Genomic DNA, 20,266 nt, shown 5'->3' with positions numbered 1-20,266 from the left:
ACAAAACATTATTCTCTCCATGCAAATATTACTGATTATATAATCGTTTTATCAGACACTGAAATGTTCTGTTGACGTACCACCAAAGTATGGCCTGAGATATTTGTTGTAGCCCTCCGTGAGGTTCTCAAATCCAGGGAGCGATACCGCGTCACTGCTGTGTGTGCCCGATTTATGGCCCAGCGTGCACTTTCTAAAATATACAAATACATATTGTTAGGCATGGCAGGGCATGCTGGGAGCATCTGCTGTGCAGCTGCAGCTGCGTTCCCTGCATGGAGTGTTTCCCAAACTTAGGACGCCGCTTGTTTAGGAAAAGCCCCTGGCGGGCCGGGCCTGTTTGTTTATCTGCCGCGTCCGCAGGTCCGGCCGATCGCGGCTCCTACTGGCCGCGGTTCGCCACTCCAGGCCAATGGGGGCTGTGGGAAGCGACACGGGACGAGGGATGTGCTGGCCGCCGCTTCCAGCAGCTCCCATTGGCCTGGAGCAGTGAACCGCGGCCAGTGGGAGCCGTGATCAGCCGGACCTGTGGACGCAGCAGGTAAACAAACTGTCCCAGCCCACCAGGGGCTTTTCCTAAACAAGTGGCGTCCCAAGTTTGGGAAACACTGCCTGCATGTATACAGCAGTCCAACAGAAACTGCATAAAACACTTCATCAAAGCCAGCAGCACTTGATTCTGCTGTTTAATTTGTGTGCGGGACAGGGACTGTGGGCAATCAGCGTGTGACTTCATTAAACAGACAATCCAAAGTTTGGGGTGTTTTACAGCGGTATAGGAGGGATATGGTTGGCTAGGGAAGATGCTTATGTGCAGAAACAGTTGGAATGGTGACAGTTGGAATTTGCTTATGACTTCCTTAATGTTTACTTATGTGGGTTCTTGTATTAGTGCCTATCACCATAGTAGCTGATTGCTTCCCACAATTATTATTTGTATTGTGTGAACAGTAATCTGGATTTAGACAAGGGAGATCATGCACAGATGCTATTTTCACCCTGAGACGGATTATTGAGAACACAATTGAATTCCAAGGCAGTCTTGTCATCAGTTTTGTGGACAAAAGGCATTCGATAGTGTAAATAGAGAAACAATGTGGAAAATTGTGGAACAATATGGAATTCCAACAAAATTAATTAACATTATGAAGACATTCTACGACAACTCAAAGTGCTGCATTAAAATGGAAAATGGATTGAGTAAGCCATTCAGCATCAAGACAGGGGTAAGGCAAGGGTGCATCCTGTCTCCTTTTTTGTTTATGCTTATGCTAGTCATCGACTATGGATTAAAACAATGTGACAGTGATACATATGGCCTAAAATGGAACAATTCAAGGCTATTTGATCTAGACTTTGCTGATGACATCGCTCTTATCAGTGAAGATGCCAATGAACTACAAAAATGCACAAACCAAGTGAAAGAAGTAATGGAGAAGATAGGTTTGAGATACAATGCAAAGAAATGTAAAGTCATGTTAATGCGGACTATAGGGACAGAAATCAAAACTGAAGAAGAGAAACTGGAGAAGGTGGACAATTTTACGTATCTTGGAAGTACCATCAAGATGGTACTAGTTCCGAGGAAATAATAATAAGAATTGGGAAGGCAAACGCTGCATTTGGAAGACTCAAAAACTTCTGGCAACTCAAAAACATCTCCCTCAAGACAAAACTGAATGTGTACAAAGCAATTGTTATCGCTATCACAATATATAGCAGTGAGATATGGCAACTTACCAAGATAGATATGCAAAAGCTGCATGCATGTCATCACAACTGTTTGAGAAGAATATTGGGAATAACATATAGAGATAGGAAGACGAATGAAGAAGTCAGAAAAATTACCGGACAAGGTACCCTCTCACAAATAATCTACAAAAGAAGACATCAGTGGCTGGGACGTGCTGAGAATGGAAAAAGAATGCTTACCAAATACTGCCCTTGAATGGAAGCCAGAAAACACAAGAAGAAAGAGAAAGACCGTGAATAACATGGAAATGAACAGTTCTGAATGACATCAAGCACCTCAACATGAAATGGAAGATTTGGAGAGATGGGCAGTTGACAGGCAAGGATAGCAAATGTGGGTAGCCCAATATGCAGCAAAGCATGGGATGGACTAACTAAGGTAAGAGCTAGAAGCTCCAACCATGCCCCGGGATCCCATTGTGCTGTACACAGAACACAGCAATGGCCACTGCCCCAAAGAGTTTACAATCCAAACAACAAAAATAAGGGTAACGAGCCCCTTTCAGCAACAGACAGGCTTCTGTCTCCTCCTTTCTTACTCTGAATATGAAAATGCCCCTGTCAGCATGAGCAGAGTACTGTCAGTGATAGTTGCACTTAACTCTGAATGCAGCGAGGTTAGTGGCTGTTCTCTCATCTGAGAGGGAGATCCAGTGTCTTGGTCTTGGGAAGCGTCTTCCAGTCCCAGTTGTCAGCCTCACCGTGTTGGCTGATAGTTTCCTCATTCAAGTGCAATATGGCCTTCAAAGTAGGCCATGGCTGGATGGAGAGAGACAATCTCTCCAGTAGCCAGGACTAATCCAATGCAAGACTTTGAAAACCAGGTCAGAGACCCTGAACTGAACTGGCCCCTTTAGGAGGCAGTGGGGTCCAGTGCTCCTGGACTGATGACCTGCTGCCCAAGTGGACTTAAGGGAAGGCACCTGAGCCTTATAAAGGGGGAAAGAGTTGCAGGTGGTTGGGAGATGCTGTCAGAGAGTGATAAGGTTCCAGGAGGGCCCTGAATGAGCCGGGGTTGGGAAGGCCAGTGGAGAAGGCCAAGCCTCAGACAAAAGGTGGTGGGAAAGCAGCAAGACAGATGCCCAGGGCAGAGGGGATGTGCCCAGCTTGGCAGTAGGGTGAAAGAAGTAAACTTTAGAGAGAGGACAGATCTTCAGGGAGGATGGCTTGAGCCCAGCTGAAACTGGGGTGAAAGTTATAGGTTTTGAGGTCTATTAAAAAGACGGAGTGATGGCGAATGTTTTAAGTATCTGAACTGTGTGGACTTTTAAGGGGCCCCAAACATAAAAGGAAACTGAGGCAGAGTGCTGCAGAGCTACTCTTGGCCAGTAGGGGATGCTATAGGACTCAGTGCGATACCAGTGCAGAGTATGCAGTATTGAAGTAATATTTTCCCAGTGACTTGTGCTGCTAAGCATGCGCCTGTCAGCTGCAGAGAAGAGTGGAGGATCTCAGTGAAATTCTGTAGCTGAATTCATGAGCCTTGCCAATTAAAGCCATGGTCTCTGGCTACATGTGTCTGCACCATGGTAATGATGCTGAGGCACCATTGCTTCTTAAACAGAAGAGGAGAAGTGGCTAGACTAGGCGTCTGAGGTTTTTGGTTCATTTTTAATGCCTCTGGCCATCTTCGGCAGTAGGTAAAGACATGTCAGAACCAACATCACAGGTCTGGTCTCCGGCTCTGGATCCAAACTCGGCTTGGAACTCTGGATTACAGCCTCCCTAGTGTTCAGGGTATTTGGATTTAGATTCTCCTACCAAGTGGATTGGTTGAAAGCTACATACCCCTGTCCAAACCCAGATCTTGATCCAGGGATTTAGTTGAAGGAAGAAGAGCCAGTCTCTCATTTCTGTGATAAACTGCTGGGAAAAGACTTTCCATCATACAGTGAGATTCATAGCAGTGACACCCCTTCTACACCTCAATTCTTACCCAACTCCTGGCCTGTGAAGGGACTCAGTCCCTCTAGCCTGTCTGCAGCTTCGTCAGATATATGCTGGCCCCAAGGCTGGCTTTACCATGAGGCGAACTGAGGCGGCCGCCTCAGGTGCCAGACTGGGGGGAGGAGAGGGGGTGCCACTAGGACCCAGAGTGTAGAAAATTGTGTCTGTTGCTGGTGCATATGTATTCTCTCTGCTCTAGATGCACAGCGATGGTGGAGTGCTGTGCTGGCATGCCATGAGAAGGCAGCAAATCACCAGAGAGCATTCCATCAGAGGAAAGAGCTTGAGATGAGACCATAGATGATCAGCATCAAGAGAAGATTGCATCAGCGTCTCTTTACTACTTTGCTACTCAAAACCTAGCACTGCGTGGCACTTCAGATCAGCTGTCTGTGCCAAACAATGGAAACTTCCTTAAAATTGTGGAGCTGATGGCTGAGTTTGATGCTGTACTCCAGGAGCATCTAAGAAGAGTCACCACCCAAGAAATGTACACACACCATTACCTTGGTAAAACAGTTCAAAATGAGATCATATAGTTACTGGCAACAAAAGTCAAACAGAAGATTGTGGCAGATCTGAAGTCAGCAAGATATTACTCTGTTATTCTGGACTGCACACCTGACATCAGCCATATGGAACAAATGACTTTAATGGTGCATTTTGTAACAACAACAACAGAACCTAGTGAAAATGTCCCTGCAATGGTGACTGTCAGAGAGCATTTTCTAGAATTTATTGACGTTGATGATACTACAGGAGCTGGTATGACAAATGTGCTTCTTAAAAGCTGGAAGATATGGGAATTGCGATAGCTGACCTGAGAGGTCAGGGCTACGATAATGGTGCCAACATGAGAGGAAAGAACAGAGGAGTGCAGACACGGATCTGAGAGTTAAACCCTCGAGCTTTTTTTGTCCCATGCAGTTCTCATTCATTGAACTTGGTGGTCAGTGATGCAGCATCAGCTTCTAGTGAGGCTGCTGAATTTTTTAATGTAATTCAAAGCATCTATGTATTTTTCTCTGCATCAACTCATCAATGGCAAATTTTGAAGCAACATCTGGGAACATCCTCTCTGACACTGAAAACACTGACTGCCACACAATGGGAAAGTCGAGTGGAGGCAGTAAAGCATATCACACACCAAATTGGGAAGATAGATGATGCCATAATTACCATTATGGAGGATAATGCTATGACAGGAACTGTTCTTGGGAGAAGAGTGGCAGAGGAAAATGGAATCACAAGAAACATACATAACTTCAAATTTCTGTGTGGCTTAGTGTTGTGGCATGACATATGGTTTGAAATAAATGTACTAAGCAAGAGACTCCAAGGTGTTGACCTTGATATATCTGGAGCAATGGAACAACAAAGCAACAAAGCAAAGTCATACCTACAGTTACTTAAAATTTCTGAACGAGGCATTTTAAGTTGTTAGTTCTTCTTTATTGGGGTAGGTAGCAGAGTAGTATCATGAGAAGAGTAGAACAGGAAGAAGCCAGAATTGAGACCTTTCAAAGCTTTGGCCCAAACGAGGGGGCATGGGGGCATCATTTGTGCTGCCTGCCTCAGGTGCCAAAATGTTGTGGGCCGGCCCTGGCTGGCCCTTTCAGACCCTGCTCTCCTAATCTTTCAGTTCAGTTCCCACAATCCTCAAATCCTTATGTTGTCTTTCTTCTGAGCCTAGAAGCAACACCCCAGTCCAGTCTTCTTCTAGTTCATGGAGTGCAGGAGAAGGAATACCCACGTAGGCTGGTGGGTTTCACCCCAGTCCTTGGGTGTTTCTCGTCCTGGTCCTGCTCCTTTGGTGGCTTCTTCCCAGTTTCCTGATGATAGCTCCCAACCTTGCTGCAGCCTCTTATTCCAAGTGTTGCTGATCTGCCAATCAGCTGCAGCTGGAGAGGTAGCTACTCTGTCTCTTAACCTCTTAGTGGGTGTGACAGAATGGGGTTTAGACACCCAATTACCCCTCCCACCTTAAAAATATAGCACATGACCCAGCTACAAGCAGTATGTTGCCCCCAGGAAGAGAAAAGTGCCAGAGACTCATTCCATGAAGTCATTAGGGATTTGCTGTTGCTATTGATTTTACATAGAAGATGCTCAGATACCACCCTGGTGGGTGGGAGTATAAAGCCCTTATATAGGTAGAAAACAATATTGAAGAAGAGTCAAGCAATCTATCTGTGTCATCTACAGGTCTGTTCATCACAGGATAGGGCCCTCCGCAGCTATCTTAGCAGCCCAATGAGGACTGGGTTAATTAGGTGCCTGAGATTTTGTCAGCGGCCCTACTGCCCCTGCACATCTGCCCCCACTACCCCCATCTCATGCATAAGTATGGGGTGTAAACGATGTCCTTTGTGATCATTTGGAACATGCGGTTTGACAGCCTAGAAATGGAGGAGATTTAGAAGTCTCTAAAACTGTCCAGTACGGAACACATGAAATGGCATCCCTCATTACAAAGCTGATTGGTTACAAGATCTAAAACTGCACCCCCTTGTTATAAAACCCATATGTGAATACATCCATTCCTCCTCCCTCCCTAGTCATCACCTTTTGATAGCTAAAAGCTGTACCTCAGGCCATCAGCTCCTCCTTGGTGGTCACTGATATCCAGGAAATGCTTTGCACCTCGCTTGTTATTGTTTACGGACAATCCTCTAGTGTCAGAGTGTCCCTGCGCAGCTAATGCCATCAGGAGAGGGAGGAATCCTACCTTCAGCCTCTGGGTGAATTGGGTTGGGAGGTGCAGGTGGCAGTCAATACTAAACATTCACAGCCTGAGCCAAAGCTTTTCAAACTGAGCACAATCAAGCTGCTGTGTTTGGCTCTGTGCTTGCATGGCCGATGATCAGAAGTGAGTCTGAGCTCCAATGTGCAAAGTCAATTTTTTTCTCACTCCAGGGGTGATCAGATGCAGAGTTTTCATTCAGACCTATCTCTGTTAGTTATGTAAAAATTAGCATTCCATAGTTAGAGGATAAACTTGACCCAGGGGTATTTTGAAGAGAAATCACTAATGTGTCTGAAGGCACTTACACACTGAGGTGACCAGGGCAAGCTAAAGTACCCAGCTAGAAAGACAGAGAGGGGTCGTGTTCTAACATGGTGTAATTTCTCAGTGGAGCCAGACCCTGTGTGCTCACTTACACCCTGTATAAAGTTGGTACAAAAAAAATTGCCAGCACTGTGAATGAATGGATAATTCTGGTCTTATGGTGTTTATTCTGGTGTAAATGGCAAAACAAGGTCCAAGGCAGTGCATCATCATCCCACTGCCAGTACCTAATGGCAGCGAGGGCTATGCAGTGTGAAATGCAGCAGGTTGGGTTCTGGAGGTTTCTGTGAATTTTTTTCTTCAGTTCTCATTTATGTAGGTTTCATAGCCCTGAAATTTCACTGTAGGTTTCGGATCTGAAAGAACCCACAAATCCCAAGGCAATGATCAGAACTGCTCAGCTTCATGTTGTTTCATGACTGAGGCATGAACGGTTTCAGCCTCCCTTGGAGTTGGGCATAGGGTCACTTGAAAAATTCACCGACTTTTACACTTTAATTAAACTTAAAACTAGGGGAGGGTCATGTGGTTCCAGATTCTCTAATGGAAGTTACACAAAGCTGCAATTTTCAAGAGCCTGACTGAGCTGTAGAAAGGGGGCAGCACCTCCCTAGTGAGGAACTGTGACTCAGGGAGTTGTGCCCATTTCACTATCCTTTGGGATGGTGTAATCAGCTCTCCCCTGATGCATCCAGCCCTCTTAGGAAGGGATTGGAGTCTGGACCATGGCTATTTTCCCTCCTGCCCCCAGCATTTATATCAACTACACTTCAGATGGTATCCTTGTCAGGAACCTTACCTTTGAGTTGGAAGAAAAAGCCACGCACAGATGAGGACAAAATATCTGCAGTACATTTCTGGAGTTTGTTTCAGTGCTGGCTGTGATACTTCTACTGATCATCTGCGAAGCAGAAAGGAACGGCATGTAATTTACAGCAGTTTAAGGAAAATGTGCATGAGCACACACAGAGATATTATCCTGGGGGAGTGGATGGGGGACAAGAGTTAAACATTTCTTCTATAATCTGAACATCAGGGCCTGATCCAGCACTCTCAACACATATGGACTCCAGAATCTGTTCTTTCTTTCTTTCTTTCGGTTCTGTAATGATGCCCATCACCATGGTCTCTCAGCAATGCCTTCCACATAAAAGAGACTGGCAATGCTCAGTGCACTTCATGGAGGCTCTGGATTTGATACCATTTCTTCCACAGAAAATGTGGCTTGGGGTTGAGTTTTTGGTTTAAGAAGGGCAGAAAGAAGGATTGATGTGAATGGCATTCTGGCTATGGTGGAAAATCTTTATTAAGTAGGAAGGCTTTTCAGCATTTCCTAACAGTGATCCGACTCTGGATTCATCTGATCTCCTTTCCTCACAGCAGGGTTTTAGCTTCTAACACAACTGGGCCCCAAATATTGCTTTAAAATGTTTTAGTCTCTGTACTCCATTAGGTCATGCCTGCGATAAACATATGGTTATTAATAGTACCACTGGCAGGTAACTCAGGGTTCGCTACAGGATGAAATCATTCTATTTTAAAATAGTTTTGTTGACTTTTCTAGGAGTGGAACTGAATCTTGGCTTTCAGCCTTAGAGTTCCTCAGGTCTGTGCTTTTCTGAAAGGAACAACATGATGATCAACTAGCCTTCATCTGACTACAATGTACCTGCAGCCCCTCTCCAGTATTAAGTTCACTGAACAAAAGAGTGGGTCAGTTAAAAAGCTTCCCTAAAGCATATGGATGGCTGTGTCACACTCCCAAATAAATGTACTTTCTAACAAGAACAAACTAGGAGTTAGCTGATCTGCACACACTGTGGTTGCTAAGACATTCTCATTACTTGGCCATGCTGAACTCAAGTTGGGAACATGATGTTGTACCATCAAACCACTCCAAATGAGCATGTAAATACGTCTGAGTATATGAGTGCTTTCATGCAGATATTGGCAAGGAAATATTTAGCTTTGATGGACCATGTTCTGCACTGAGTTACATTTATATAAGTCTGGAATAACTCTATGCAAGTCAGTGCAGTTACTCTGGATTTAGGCCAGTGAAAGCAACTGAGAACAGAATTTAACTCAATGTGTTTTCTCATTATGGCCTGAAATTTGCATTCAAACTTCAGAGCTGGCCCTTATTCCATAATGCCCCAAACTAAAACACTTTGAACATTTCCTATTTTGCAGTTAGAGCCATCTCAGTTAGCACACTGTGGTCCAAATGTGCATTACAATCCTGCCTATTTGCATTACTCAGGTGGTACAAAGGGGCTGGATTCAGACTGTAACTTGCCAGTGGAGAACTCCCTGGGCAAAGGGGTATTCCATGCTGATGCAAAGCCAGCAGAGCTGGTTACTGCACCAGCTGCTCAATCCACCATATAAAGAGCATTCCCAGAGAAAGAAAAGACACACCAGGGCAGAGCGCAAGCATCATCAATTTCTGTTTTATTTGCCCAGGCTTCACTGGTGTAGTCTCTCTATGGGACCATATTCCAGTGGCCTAACTCATGTGGAGCCCAGGCTGTGAAAATCAGAGAGCTGTAACCAGCTCCCTGATGGCTCCTCCCTGCTCCTGTGCTGAGCTGAGCTCAGATGCAAGGGAGAATCTAGCCCACTGTTAGCACCCAGAAGTCCTGACTTGGGACTAGCTTGGGCAAGGCTGAGAGTTTGCCCTGGATGGGGTAGGCTCTGTAAATTTTCAGCAGGGATAGCAAACCACCCAATGCTAGAGTGGATGCCACTTCTCTTTAAGGAAGTGATGCCAGTAGTAGCCATCCTGCCACCCTATTGCTAGGCAAAGGTGGTTGTACACGTCATTAAAAAGCAAGCCTTGCAATAACTGGATTAAAGAATAATCAAAAACATTGGCTGCCTGTGCTGCCAGCGGCTGCTTTTAAATGTAAGAGGAGAGAAATGAGTCCTAAAGCCTGGGGTTCAGTGACCTATCACCTTAGAGCCTCACTCCGCTGTTTGTTTCAGGTGCTCTTAAGGGCAGATCTGAGCTTGAGTTTCTCAAGTCCTAACCTACCTGCTGTATGTAATGGATGGGATCAGCATATGGGAACCGAGGGAAGAGGCTTGCTGTTCTTTTCTCATGGCATTCCTGGCAGCAGCTCCATGAAACAATATGGCAAGCAGTTTCAGCTAGGCACCACAATGAACCCAAAGGAATCATATAAGGAGAATCAAGTGGGGGCAAAAATGGGATATGAATGGAGTGTTTCCCAAAAATGAAATATATTCTGACATCGCCAGTTCTCTGTGTAAATTCTGACGTTCTGATAAGGCTCTTGCATATCTGTCACTTTTCATCCAATTTGGCATGCACATGATTTCCTACCTGCCCACCACTGAAACGCAACTGGAATTGTTTTAACAGCTCACAGCAACGCTACACAACAGTTTAGGATGGAAAGTGGAGAACATTGTATCCAGTTGAAATTACTGGAGGGGGAGGAGAGGGCTCTTATGGAGGCAGAATTCAATTATTCAAATTGGCATTGGGCCAGAGCACTAGGATTAACACAGCTCCTCTCCTGAAAAGTGCCGTGAGATGTTAAATAGAATAAAGTGCTGGAGTCAAGGCCTGGTATTCTCATTTCATGTGAAAGACGGCCTCTTCAGAAGAGCAGTGCTCATGAATGCCATGATGGGCACATCACCTGCTGGATTACCAATGCAATGCACTTATTCCTGTTAGTAGTGTCCCATCCAGATTGTGACCCACCCTAGCTCTGCTTAGCAGATAAAAAGCTGACAGTGTCGCAGCTTAAAGACTAATTAAAATCTAAAGAGTATTGTGAGCATGAAGGAATACCTGATTCATTTTGCCCTGTGGATAAGCCAGTTCTTGTTTTGTTTTTTTTCCCCACAAGTGAAAAACAAGCTAGCAAGTTCACAAAGTTACAGAGCCTTTGCTTTACACACATGGTTGAGAGGTCACTGAATTTTATCATCCTGGGTTCCTTACATTCTCTTCCTAACTTCAAACTTAGAAGAGCTTACTATAAAAAAAGATACCCAATTCATTTTTAATCCTTGAAAACAGAATAATGAACTAGTTCACTGAGACATTTTCGTTCTGAGGATTCAATCGCTCATTCCTCTACAACTGGATGGGAGTCAAGGCATAAGACCTGAGCTCCATTGCCCTACATTTGTGTCATCATTTACACCAGTGAACATTTGGATGTGATAACATTTTACACTCACTCTGCTCAGTGGAAATCACAAAATAAGGTGCAGGGCTATGGAGAATCAGGTCATTCCAATCTACTATGTCTGTCTCAATGCATATTCCTAAAATGGTTTCAGTTAGTCTGTTTTGTAAAATGGCAAAAATATAAATTTCCAAAAGAGAATATGTTACATTGTAGATTTAAAAGAATGGGTTATTGATTCCTCCCTGTGGCTTCATGAATTTTGATGTCTTGTTAAATTACTTAGAGGCTTTTTGCTTGAAAGTTGATATGACCTTGATTTCAATGGCTGTTAAAAGCCTACATTCCTTTAAGGATCTGGGCCTCAGCATTTCTGTTGCTTTGTCCCCATCTGTAAAATGGGTTTAAAAGCATTTCCCTACCTCAAAGGGCAGTAGTGAGGAGAAATACATGAAAGATTGTGAAGCACTCAGGTGTAATGGTAATGGGCACTAGATAAGTACCAAAGCTAGCTAGATAGTACTGTACTTGTATGAAAGATAGCACTTCCTAGAACCAAACACAGCCAGAGTGTAAACATCCTCTCTCCCCAAGTTCAACTTCTTTCAGAAAAATGAGGTATTTAAGTTTGAAAAATGACAGAGAACATATACAATATTTCTTTCTTACAGGCTTCTTTTTTTAGTGATGTTAAGTCCCTGTTCACTCCTGTCAACATCCTCACGATGGTTCCAGTGTCCTCAGGGCTGGCTCCAGGCACCAGCTTAGCAAGCCAGTGCTTGGGGCAGCCACTCCGGAGAGGGGCGGCAAGTCCTGCTATTCGGGGGCAATTCGGAGGACAGTCCCTCACTCCCGCTCCGAGCGAAGGACCTCCCACCCAATTGCCGCTGCAGATCGCGATTGTGGTCTTTTTTTTTTTTTTTTTGGGGGCTGCTTAGGGTGGCCAAAACCCTGAAGCTGGCCCTGAGTGTACTACTACAGAGGCTGAGTTTCCAAATAAGGTTAAAACAGTAAAAGAAACAATTTCACTGGAAGTCTATTGAGTTCTGTATGTGATGCCATTATAAACTTGTTAGAATGTAGGCTATAATGGCAAAATGGATTTCAGTGGACCTAAAGACATTGGGCCAAAATGTATTGGTGTAAGGGACCCTAACTGAATTCCACGAAGTTGCACCAGTTTACATCAGAGCAAAATCTATCATTGAAATGCTGTTGTGATTTGAGTTTACAAAGAGAGAACAATGTAATGTCAGTGCAGCATCTAGATAACTGATTACTATAGAATTACCAGGGCAAAATGATTTCGTTGCAACTCTCCCATGACATAAAAAGGATTGAACTGTGTCATAATCCTAAATTACCTTGACGTTAATAAAAAAAACAAAGGGGATTAGACACAAAGTCTGTAATGAAAGAGTATAAAGGAAAAGAGTAAACTCACAAAACCAAGTGCATTATCATTTTATAAAAAGAACAGGAGTACTTGTGGCACCTTAGAGACTAACAAATTTATTTCAGCATAAGCTTTCGTGGGCTGCAGCTCACTTCTTCAGATGCATAGAGTGGAACACACAGACAGAAGATATTTACACATACAGAGAACATGAAAAGGTGGAAGTACGCATACCAATTGTAAGAGGCCAATCAATGGAGATGAGCTATCAGTAGCAGCAGAAGAAAAAACTTTGAAGTGATAATCGAGATGGCCCATAGAAGGTGTGAGGAGAACTTAACATGGTGGGAAAAAAATTCAATGAGTGTAATGACCCAACCATTCCCAGTCTCTGTTTAGGTCTAAGTTAATTGTGTCTAATTTGCATATTAATTTGAGTTCAGCAGACTCTTTGGAGTCTGTTTTTGAAGTTTTTTTGTTGCAAAACTGACACCTTCAAGTCTGTCACTGAGTGATTAAAGAGGTTGAAGTGTTCTCCCACTGGTTTTTGAATCTTATGATTCCTGATGTCAGATTTGTGTCCATTTATTCTTTTGCGTACAGACTGTCCAATTTGGCCAATGTACATGGCAGAGGGGCATTGCTGGCACATATATCACGTTGGTAGATGTGCAGGTGAACGAGCCCCTGATGGTGTGGCTGATGTGGTTAGGTCCTATGATGGTGTCACTTGAATAGATATGTGGACAGAGCTGGCATCGGGCATTGTTGCAAGGATAGGTTCCTGGGTTAGTGTTTTTGTTGTATGGTGTGCGGTTGCTGGTGAGTATTTGCTTAAGGTTGGGAGGCTGTCTGTAAGTGAGGACTGGTCTGTCTCCCAAGATCTGTGAGAGTGAGGGATCATCTTTCAGGATAGGTTGTAGATCTTTGATGATGCGCTGGAGAGGTTTCAGTTGGGGGCTGAAGGTGGCGGCTAGTGGCGTTCTGTTATTTTCTTTGTTGGGCCTGTCCTGTAGTAGGTGGCTTCTGGATACTCTTCTGGCTCTGTCAATCTGTTTTTTCACTTCAGCAGGTTGGTATTGTAGTTTTAAGAATGCTTGATAGAGATTGGCCTCTTACAATTGGCATGCGTACTTCCACCTTTTCATGTTCTCTGTATGTGTAAATATCTTCTGTCTGTGTGTTCCACTCTATGCATCTGAAGAAGTGAGCTGCAGCCCATGAAAGCTTATGCTGAAATAAATTTGTTAGTCTCTAAGGTGCCACAAGTACTCCTGTTCTTTTTGCGGATATAGACTAACACGGCTGCTACTTTGTAACCTATCATTCTGTACTCCACTTAAATATGCGCCTGCTTCTGATGTCAAAGTATTTTTACAGTATAACTTCATTGATTTCACTGGAGTTATTCTTGATTTGCACCAGCCTGATTGAAATGAGAATGATGCCCTTTATCTATGATTTACTCTTGATCCCAAATATATAGGGAGATGGGAGTGCCAAAACTATTGCTTTGTGTGGTACTATTTCAGCAAAAGAATCCCAACAGGCCGATAAATAAACATACTTTTCCACTTATATATTCCAAGAGCTGTAATCAAAGATTACAAATTACTGCAGTAAAGCAGATTGGAAAAAGATTGTATCTGGTACAATATATTTTTGTTTTGCTAATTAACTAGTCAAGAATTTTAGTTGATTGCAGGAACAATGTTAGGCTCTGTTTAATTTGGATTTTTCTTATACTGTCAGTAGAAATACAACAAATGCAAGATTAGTACATAAATTCACTGATGGGGAAATTATTTCCAACTCCAGAAGATATGCGGCACAGTTATATATTGCTTAGTCTTTCACAGTTATATTGAAGATGCTGAGAATTTAATAATTCACTTGTTTAAAAATAATACTTTCCCTGTGGATTTTTAAGGTTATACAAATTGCAAGTGTTGTGAAAAAACACCTGGGGCCAGAATCCCAGGTGGTGTTAATCCATGTAGCTCCACTGCAGTTAATGCAATTATGCTTATTTACACCAGCTGAGCTTCTGGTCCAATATGTATATCTATTGTAACTCAGCCTATGCTGCCTCACCAAAGGTAAGGAATACAGCAGCGTTAGTTCAAGAGGATGATAAACACACACACACACACAGAAAATAATTTGTAGTGTCATCAATCCTGTTTATCTGTAATAAAGTGTTAGTAAGAAAAATAAACATTCTTTGCGGTATAATTCATAACTCTGCTAGACACTAAAAACATGGACTAAACAGACACTGGTTTTATCACAACTGGCTTATTGCAACAATTTGTAACACACACCCTCTGCCTGCAGGGCTGGCATTAGATTTGCTGGGGCCCAGGGCAGAAAGCCGAAGCCCGAGCCCCGCCGCTCGGGCCTAAAGCTGAAGTCTGAGCAACTGCCTGTGGCATGGGGCCCTGGGCAATTGCCCTGGTTGCCACCCCTTAATGTCAGGCCTGACTGCCTGCTAAGCCTTACCTGCCCACTTCATTTTAAGTGGTCTCCTACAGCATGGGTGAACCTCTTATGCCTAACAATCTGTCCCAACTTTTTAGCTCAGACACTCTCGTTACCTACCCCAGAGCTGAAAAAGAGCTTCTGGAAGTTCTAGAGCTGGACCCTTCCACCAACAAAAGTTAGTCCAAGAAAAGATACTACCTCACCTGCCTCATCTCTCTAAAAGTATACATTGTACGTCTCTGGGGCCTGCGTCTCATGACAGTAAATGTAAAGGACTCCCATGTTCAGGCCTCTTTGCCAAACCAGTGCATAGAGGTCTCAGTGTAAATGATTATTTTCTCTCTGTGATTGAAGGAAAGGGATAGATAAGGCCCCCCAAACACTACCCAGTGAGTACAGCAAAATTATACAACACTATCTTCTCAGTAATGGCTCTGCCACATGTATGGTGGTGTTATTCCCAGCATTCAACAACACATACCAGTCTAATGTTTTAATTTAAGACATAATCTAGGACCTGATTCTGCAGTCTATACTATCCATGAAGTCAGTGGGAATTTGAACTGGGATTGTCAGACTGCCTTGTTCTAAGACAGAATTTGAACCTATACATCTGTTACTTACATTGGTGCCATCCGAGTTGCCTGGATGTAACAGAGGAGAATTTGCTTGGAGTGGGACAGAGACAAGCACTGCAAGAAAGTAGATTAATTTGCCATCCAGCATTGGCACAGCTAAAATAAATGCTGGCCCGAGAACAGTTAACATTTTGTTTGCTCATTTCAGAGCCGCCTCTATTTACTGCACAAAATGAAGAGTCTCATTACCGACTCAGGCACAACCTGATCTATCCTATTTCCCAAGTGAAAGCTTGGCAAGGCACTGTTGCAACCAGGTTGCTTTCAGCATCAGTGTTTACCACTATAATTTGCAAAAGGTTCAAATCCAGCCTTAGGCACAAATAGCCATTTGGAGTCCTGGGTGTCTCATGCAGGCTCAGCAGCTCATGAGACCTCTCTCTCCCCTTACCCTTCAGCCATTTTTAGAACCAAATTCAAATGGGTTTTTTCCAGAAGTGTTAGGACAGCCTTTTTCATTTCCATGTTGCCTCTGCTGGGTGCCGCCCTAACCATGACTAGAGTTGCTGGAAGTCTTGCAAGGAAGTGATAACTCAGTGGTATTTCCAGTCTGAATGTGAAGAAATTTGGGTTCACCTTGAGTGCACGTCAGCTTCTGTGCAGCACAGCATAGTCCTTAAGTGGAGTCATGCTGTGTCATTAGAGGTTATCTGGAAGTCAGTGCAACCCCCAAGATTAGGTACTGGTAGCAGGAAAAGGCTTACAGCCAGAGATTAGAGTGAACCTATTTATTAGCATTGCTCCTCCAACATAGAACACTAAAGAGAGTGTTGTGGGGAATGTCCCATGTCCTCCCTCAGAGTGAGTGTCCCATGGCTGTAATCACACTGCCCTGTGACAATGGTCCTTGGTATGACTAGAATGATTGCTGCTTGCTTTCCTAATCGTTCTGTGCCATCAGACACTCCTGGATCAGATTTAAATGGCTTTGGAGTATTCTAGACATCAAGTATGTTTCAGTAGTTTTCCATCTAGAAAAGGAAATGAAGAGATTCAAACCTGAGATCATCTGTCTTTTTTGCCCAAAGCCTGAATTTTAAGTAGGTATCTCTGAACTGATCTTGAAAGAAACCAGCTTTGGAATGTGAGTAGGCAGGGGACTTTGTCAGCAAGGGCTCCTAAAATGCATCGTCTTCTCTGCCAGCCAATCGGGAAAGAACCAGGTGTTATTAGGATATACCTACCATACAAGAATATGGAAATCCAGTTTGACACATGGGCCCTGTTGCAATGACAGGAGAGAAGCCAGTCATATAAAAATTATATTATGCAAGATAGATTTCTGGAAAGGACCCATTTTCTAATTATTATTGAGGTACAAGGCTACAATTTTAATATCTAAATAACTATTTAAGCAGTTTTTATATATTGGATGGAAAAATAAAGTTTATGGCCTGCGGGAATGGAGTTCTGAATTTTTGGATAAATTTGGCACATCCTCTTGTAGTTGTGGACTTGAAAAACCAGTCAGCTGATTCTCTTCACAAGTGTCAATTAGGAGCAACTCTTTTGAAGCCAATGGAATTACACTGGTTTATTACTTACATGGGAGGAAAATTAGGCAGCTAGTTTATGTATAAAATTGAATGATATTCAAGCTAGTCCTCCTAGAACTTTTCATCAGCTCACTTTACAATCACTTAGAATGGACATGGACATGTTGCTATGGACCTGAAGAGTTAAAAGGACTCTGCCAGCCTGTCAACACATGGGAGAGCTGCTGCCATGATGGAAGTCCATCCAGTGAGCAATTTAAATGGGACTGACGTGATGCATAGAGCTTCTGCTGGCTGTCTGCACAGGAGTGAATTTGACAATGAAAATATATTTTAAACACTAAACTGGAATGAATGACAAAAGTTTGTGTGGGGTTGGGGCAGGCACTACTGCTGGAAACATCCCTTTAAAAAGGAAATAGTCTGTAAGTCAGAGGTTCTCAAACTTGTACGTAGTGTGGACCATGCATTAATAGATTGTCCATAGACAACTCGTCTCCCACTAGTGATCGCACAGCATCCCTATAACAACTACTGCAATTATTACATGGAAAAGCGATATTAGGAAAGTTTTTGTATATATTTAGCTTCTTTTAATGTGATTTCACAACTGGAAACAAGGGCAGCCAAAACCCTCTGACCAGCCAACTTTCTGCACACCAGCAGCCAGTGCTCTGTTCATCACAGTTTGGTAACTTCTACTATAGATACTTTTCTTTGAGCAACAATCCTATTCCAACAGAGGGATGGATTAAAAGACCTAATAGCTCCCCCCACCATTATGTCTTCTCTTTGTTCTCCACTTGACATGGTAAGGAGATAATCTGAAAGTTCTGAAGAGTTTTCATCTGTATATGTGTGTCCCCTTCACCCATGTACAGAGCGGTGAGAGCTGGGAGCTGTGTCCCTACGCACTGAAACAGTCAGGTAGGGCAGGACAGACACTGCTCTGGATGAGCAGAAGCAGCAGTACTGTCCCCTGTACTCTGCTGGCAAAGGTGCATGCATGCCTGGGGTAGGATTGTTATGCTAGCACTGAGAACTATCTTCACAATGCTAGACACTGATGTTTTCCTACGCATTTAGTTTTCATTAGGCTGAAAAAGATTTGCTGAAATCATGAACAACAAATGAGTGACTTCCTGGCACTCTATACAAACTCATGTGAACTTTGTTCTTGCTCAAAATAGACAGTTTCGGTTGAAGCGACTATCATTACATCATATGAAAAATGACCTTTACATTCCAGAAATAATTGGCACTATTGAGGTGAATTGTGGCAGTTGCATGGGGAAGTTTCACAGCAAATAGCCACTCTGAGCTCTAGCCAAGTCTACCAATGTCTTAAACTTTGGGGCCTGAGCCCACATTCTTTGCACAGCTCAAACTCCCATTGAGCTCAGTGGACGTACAGGAAATCCAAGGACTGCATGCTTAAAACAAATATGAACAATAAATTGAAGGCATTCACAAACTCCATCACCCAATTTTAACTATCCCCCCAAATCCACAGTGAATAGCTTAAAATATAGGGCCTAATTCTGATTTCATTTACACTAGTGTAGTGAATGGTACACGCACTCACACCACTGCCTTCAACAGCATAAGAAAAAGGAGAATTATGCCAGTTTCAATACAATAGAACTCTGCCGTCAATTATACCAGTGAAAGACTCCGGAGAAGTCTGATGATATTACACCAGATTAAGACCAGTGCAAATAAAATTAGAAACAAGCCTTTCATGTAGAAGAGAAGAAACCCTTCTGCCCCAAATAGTGTAAGATACCAGGACATAAGCCCTGATTCTTCACACTGCTTGGTAGAGGTGGAAACCTGAGCCTGCACAGAGCCCCACTGAAGTTAAAAGGGACTTCAAATGGCATATGGACCTGCCTGGAGCTTTAGGATTGAGTTCTTAAATACATGCAGCAAGACTAAGAAAAAATAAAATAAGGATTTCCAAGATTTACTTACATGCAATAAATTCTTCCTCCAAAATGCCAAGCTTTGCTCCTGGTCAGGCAGTTCATTTATGCTGTTTGAGCAAAATATGTGTGTGTATGTATATAAATGAGGGTGTTTATAAAAATATATAGCACTCCAATCAACTGTTTTCCAATCTCTCTCTAGATACTAGATTTCTGAACTCAGCTTCTAATATAAACTTGTGTGGAGTCGTCTGTTGCAACAGGGGATCTAGCTGGCTCACTGCTGTCTGAGCTCAGTCACATTGTGTGACTGTTACAGAACAGAGATTTCATTCATTCACTAAACCTGTCCCCGCACCAATCCACTGCAGGCAGGGATCCAGCAGCAGGTGCAGATAGCTCACCTTCCCGCCCCTAGCAGGCACTCAGATTGCAGGCAAAGCTTTGTATTCCCTCCTCAGATCTCTACCTGTAATCCTATACTCATGGTACTTCCCACCTCAGCAGTTCTCCCATCGGATTCCTCTCCATTATTTGTGCACGGGTGTGGGACAATGTTATTCTGCTCATCGCAGTCAAATGGTTCCTTTACCATATACAAGTTTAACTCACCCTAATGGCATGAAATGGGGCCACTCCAATGTCATCTATACTCCATAAAGATTGGGATAGAAATTATAATGTAAAAGTAACCAAAAGTACAGCCTTACTTATAATACTTTGTTCAGTTCTGGCCATACCATCTTAGAATAAGCATAGTAGACATAGGAGGGGGTTCAGAAATGGAAGATAAAATTGATCAGTACCAGGGAAAGATTTCCATATAAGAAGTGGTTGAGAAGATTGGGATTGTTTAGCTTAGGGAAGAAAGGAATAATAAAAGGGGCATAATACATACAAAATAATGAACAGTATAGAGAAAGTAAGTCAGGCACTTGTGTTTCTTTTCTCATGATATAAGAACAAAGGGACAGTCTATGAATTTGAATGACAACCATTTCAAAGCAAATAGAAGGAGATGCTTTTAAAAAACCACACAGAACACCATTACCCTGTGGAACTCACTGCCACCATATGTCATTGACGCTAAGAGCTAAACAGGATTCAAAAGAGGGTGAGAAATTTATATGGATCATGAGAACACCCAAAGTTACATTAGATAGAATTATTTTTTGAAAGATGGAATTTAAGCCCTCCTGCTGCTAGGCATAAACCAACCTCTGCCTGGCAGGGGATAAGGAAACGACTTTCCTTATGGGCAGGTTATTCCAGACTTGCTCATTATAGGCTTTCTTGTCCCTGCCCCTGAAGTATCCATTACTGGCAACTCTCAGAGGCAGAATACTGGAGCACTGTCATGGGGTGGTCTACTCACCGCTGGAGCGC

At 43.2% G+C, this 20,266-nt stretch overlaps 1 protein-coding gene across 1 annotated transcript in view; it reads right to left on the bottom strand.

Annotated features, from left to right (window-relative positions):
- Positions 1–19,176, bottom strand: part of GABRP (gamma-aminobutyric acid type A receptor subunit pi) — a 38,257-nt gene extending 19,081 nt beyond the window's left edge. The window contains exons 1-3 of the mRNA XM_034779338.1: positions 18,927–19,176; positions 7,569–7,670; positions 81–193 (exon numbers count right to left, since the gene is read on the bottom strand). Coding sequence (XP_034635229.1) covers positions 81–193; positions 7,569–7,624 — 169 coding nt within the window. The 5' untranslated portion in view covers positions 7,625–7,670; positions 18,927–19,176. The remainder of the gene's footprint in view (positions 1–80; positions 194–7,568; positions 7,671–18,926) is intronic.
- Between the last annotated feature and the right edge of the window lie 1,090 nt (positions 19,177–20,266).

Source organism: Trachemys scripta, chromosome 8 (genome assembly GCF_013100865.1).
Source record: "Trachemys scripta elegans isolate TJP31775 chromosome 8, CAS_Tse_1.0, whole genome shotgun sequence".
Taxonomy (NCBI): domain Eukaryota; kingdom Metazoa; phylum Chordata; order Testudines; family Emydidae; genus Trachemys; species Trachemys scripta.
Note: the sequence above shows the minus strand (reverse complement) of the source record. Positions and strands in the feature narration are given on the sequence as shown.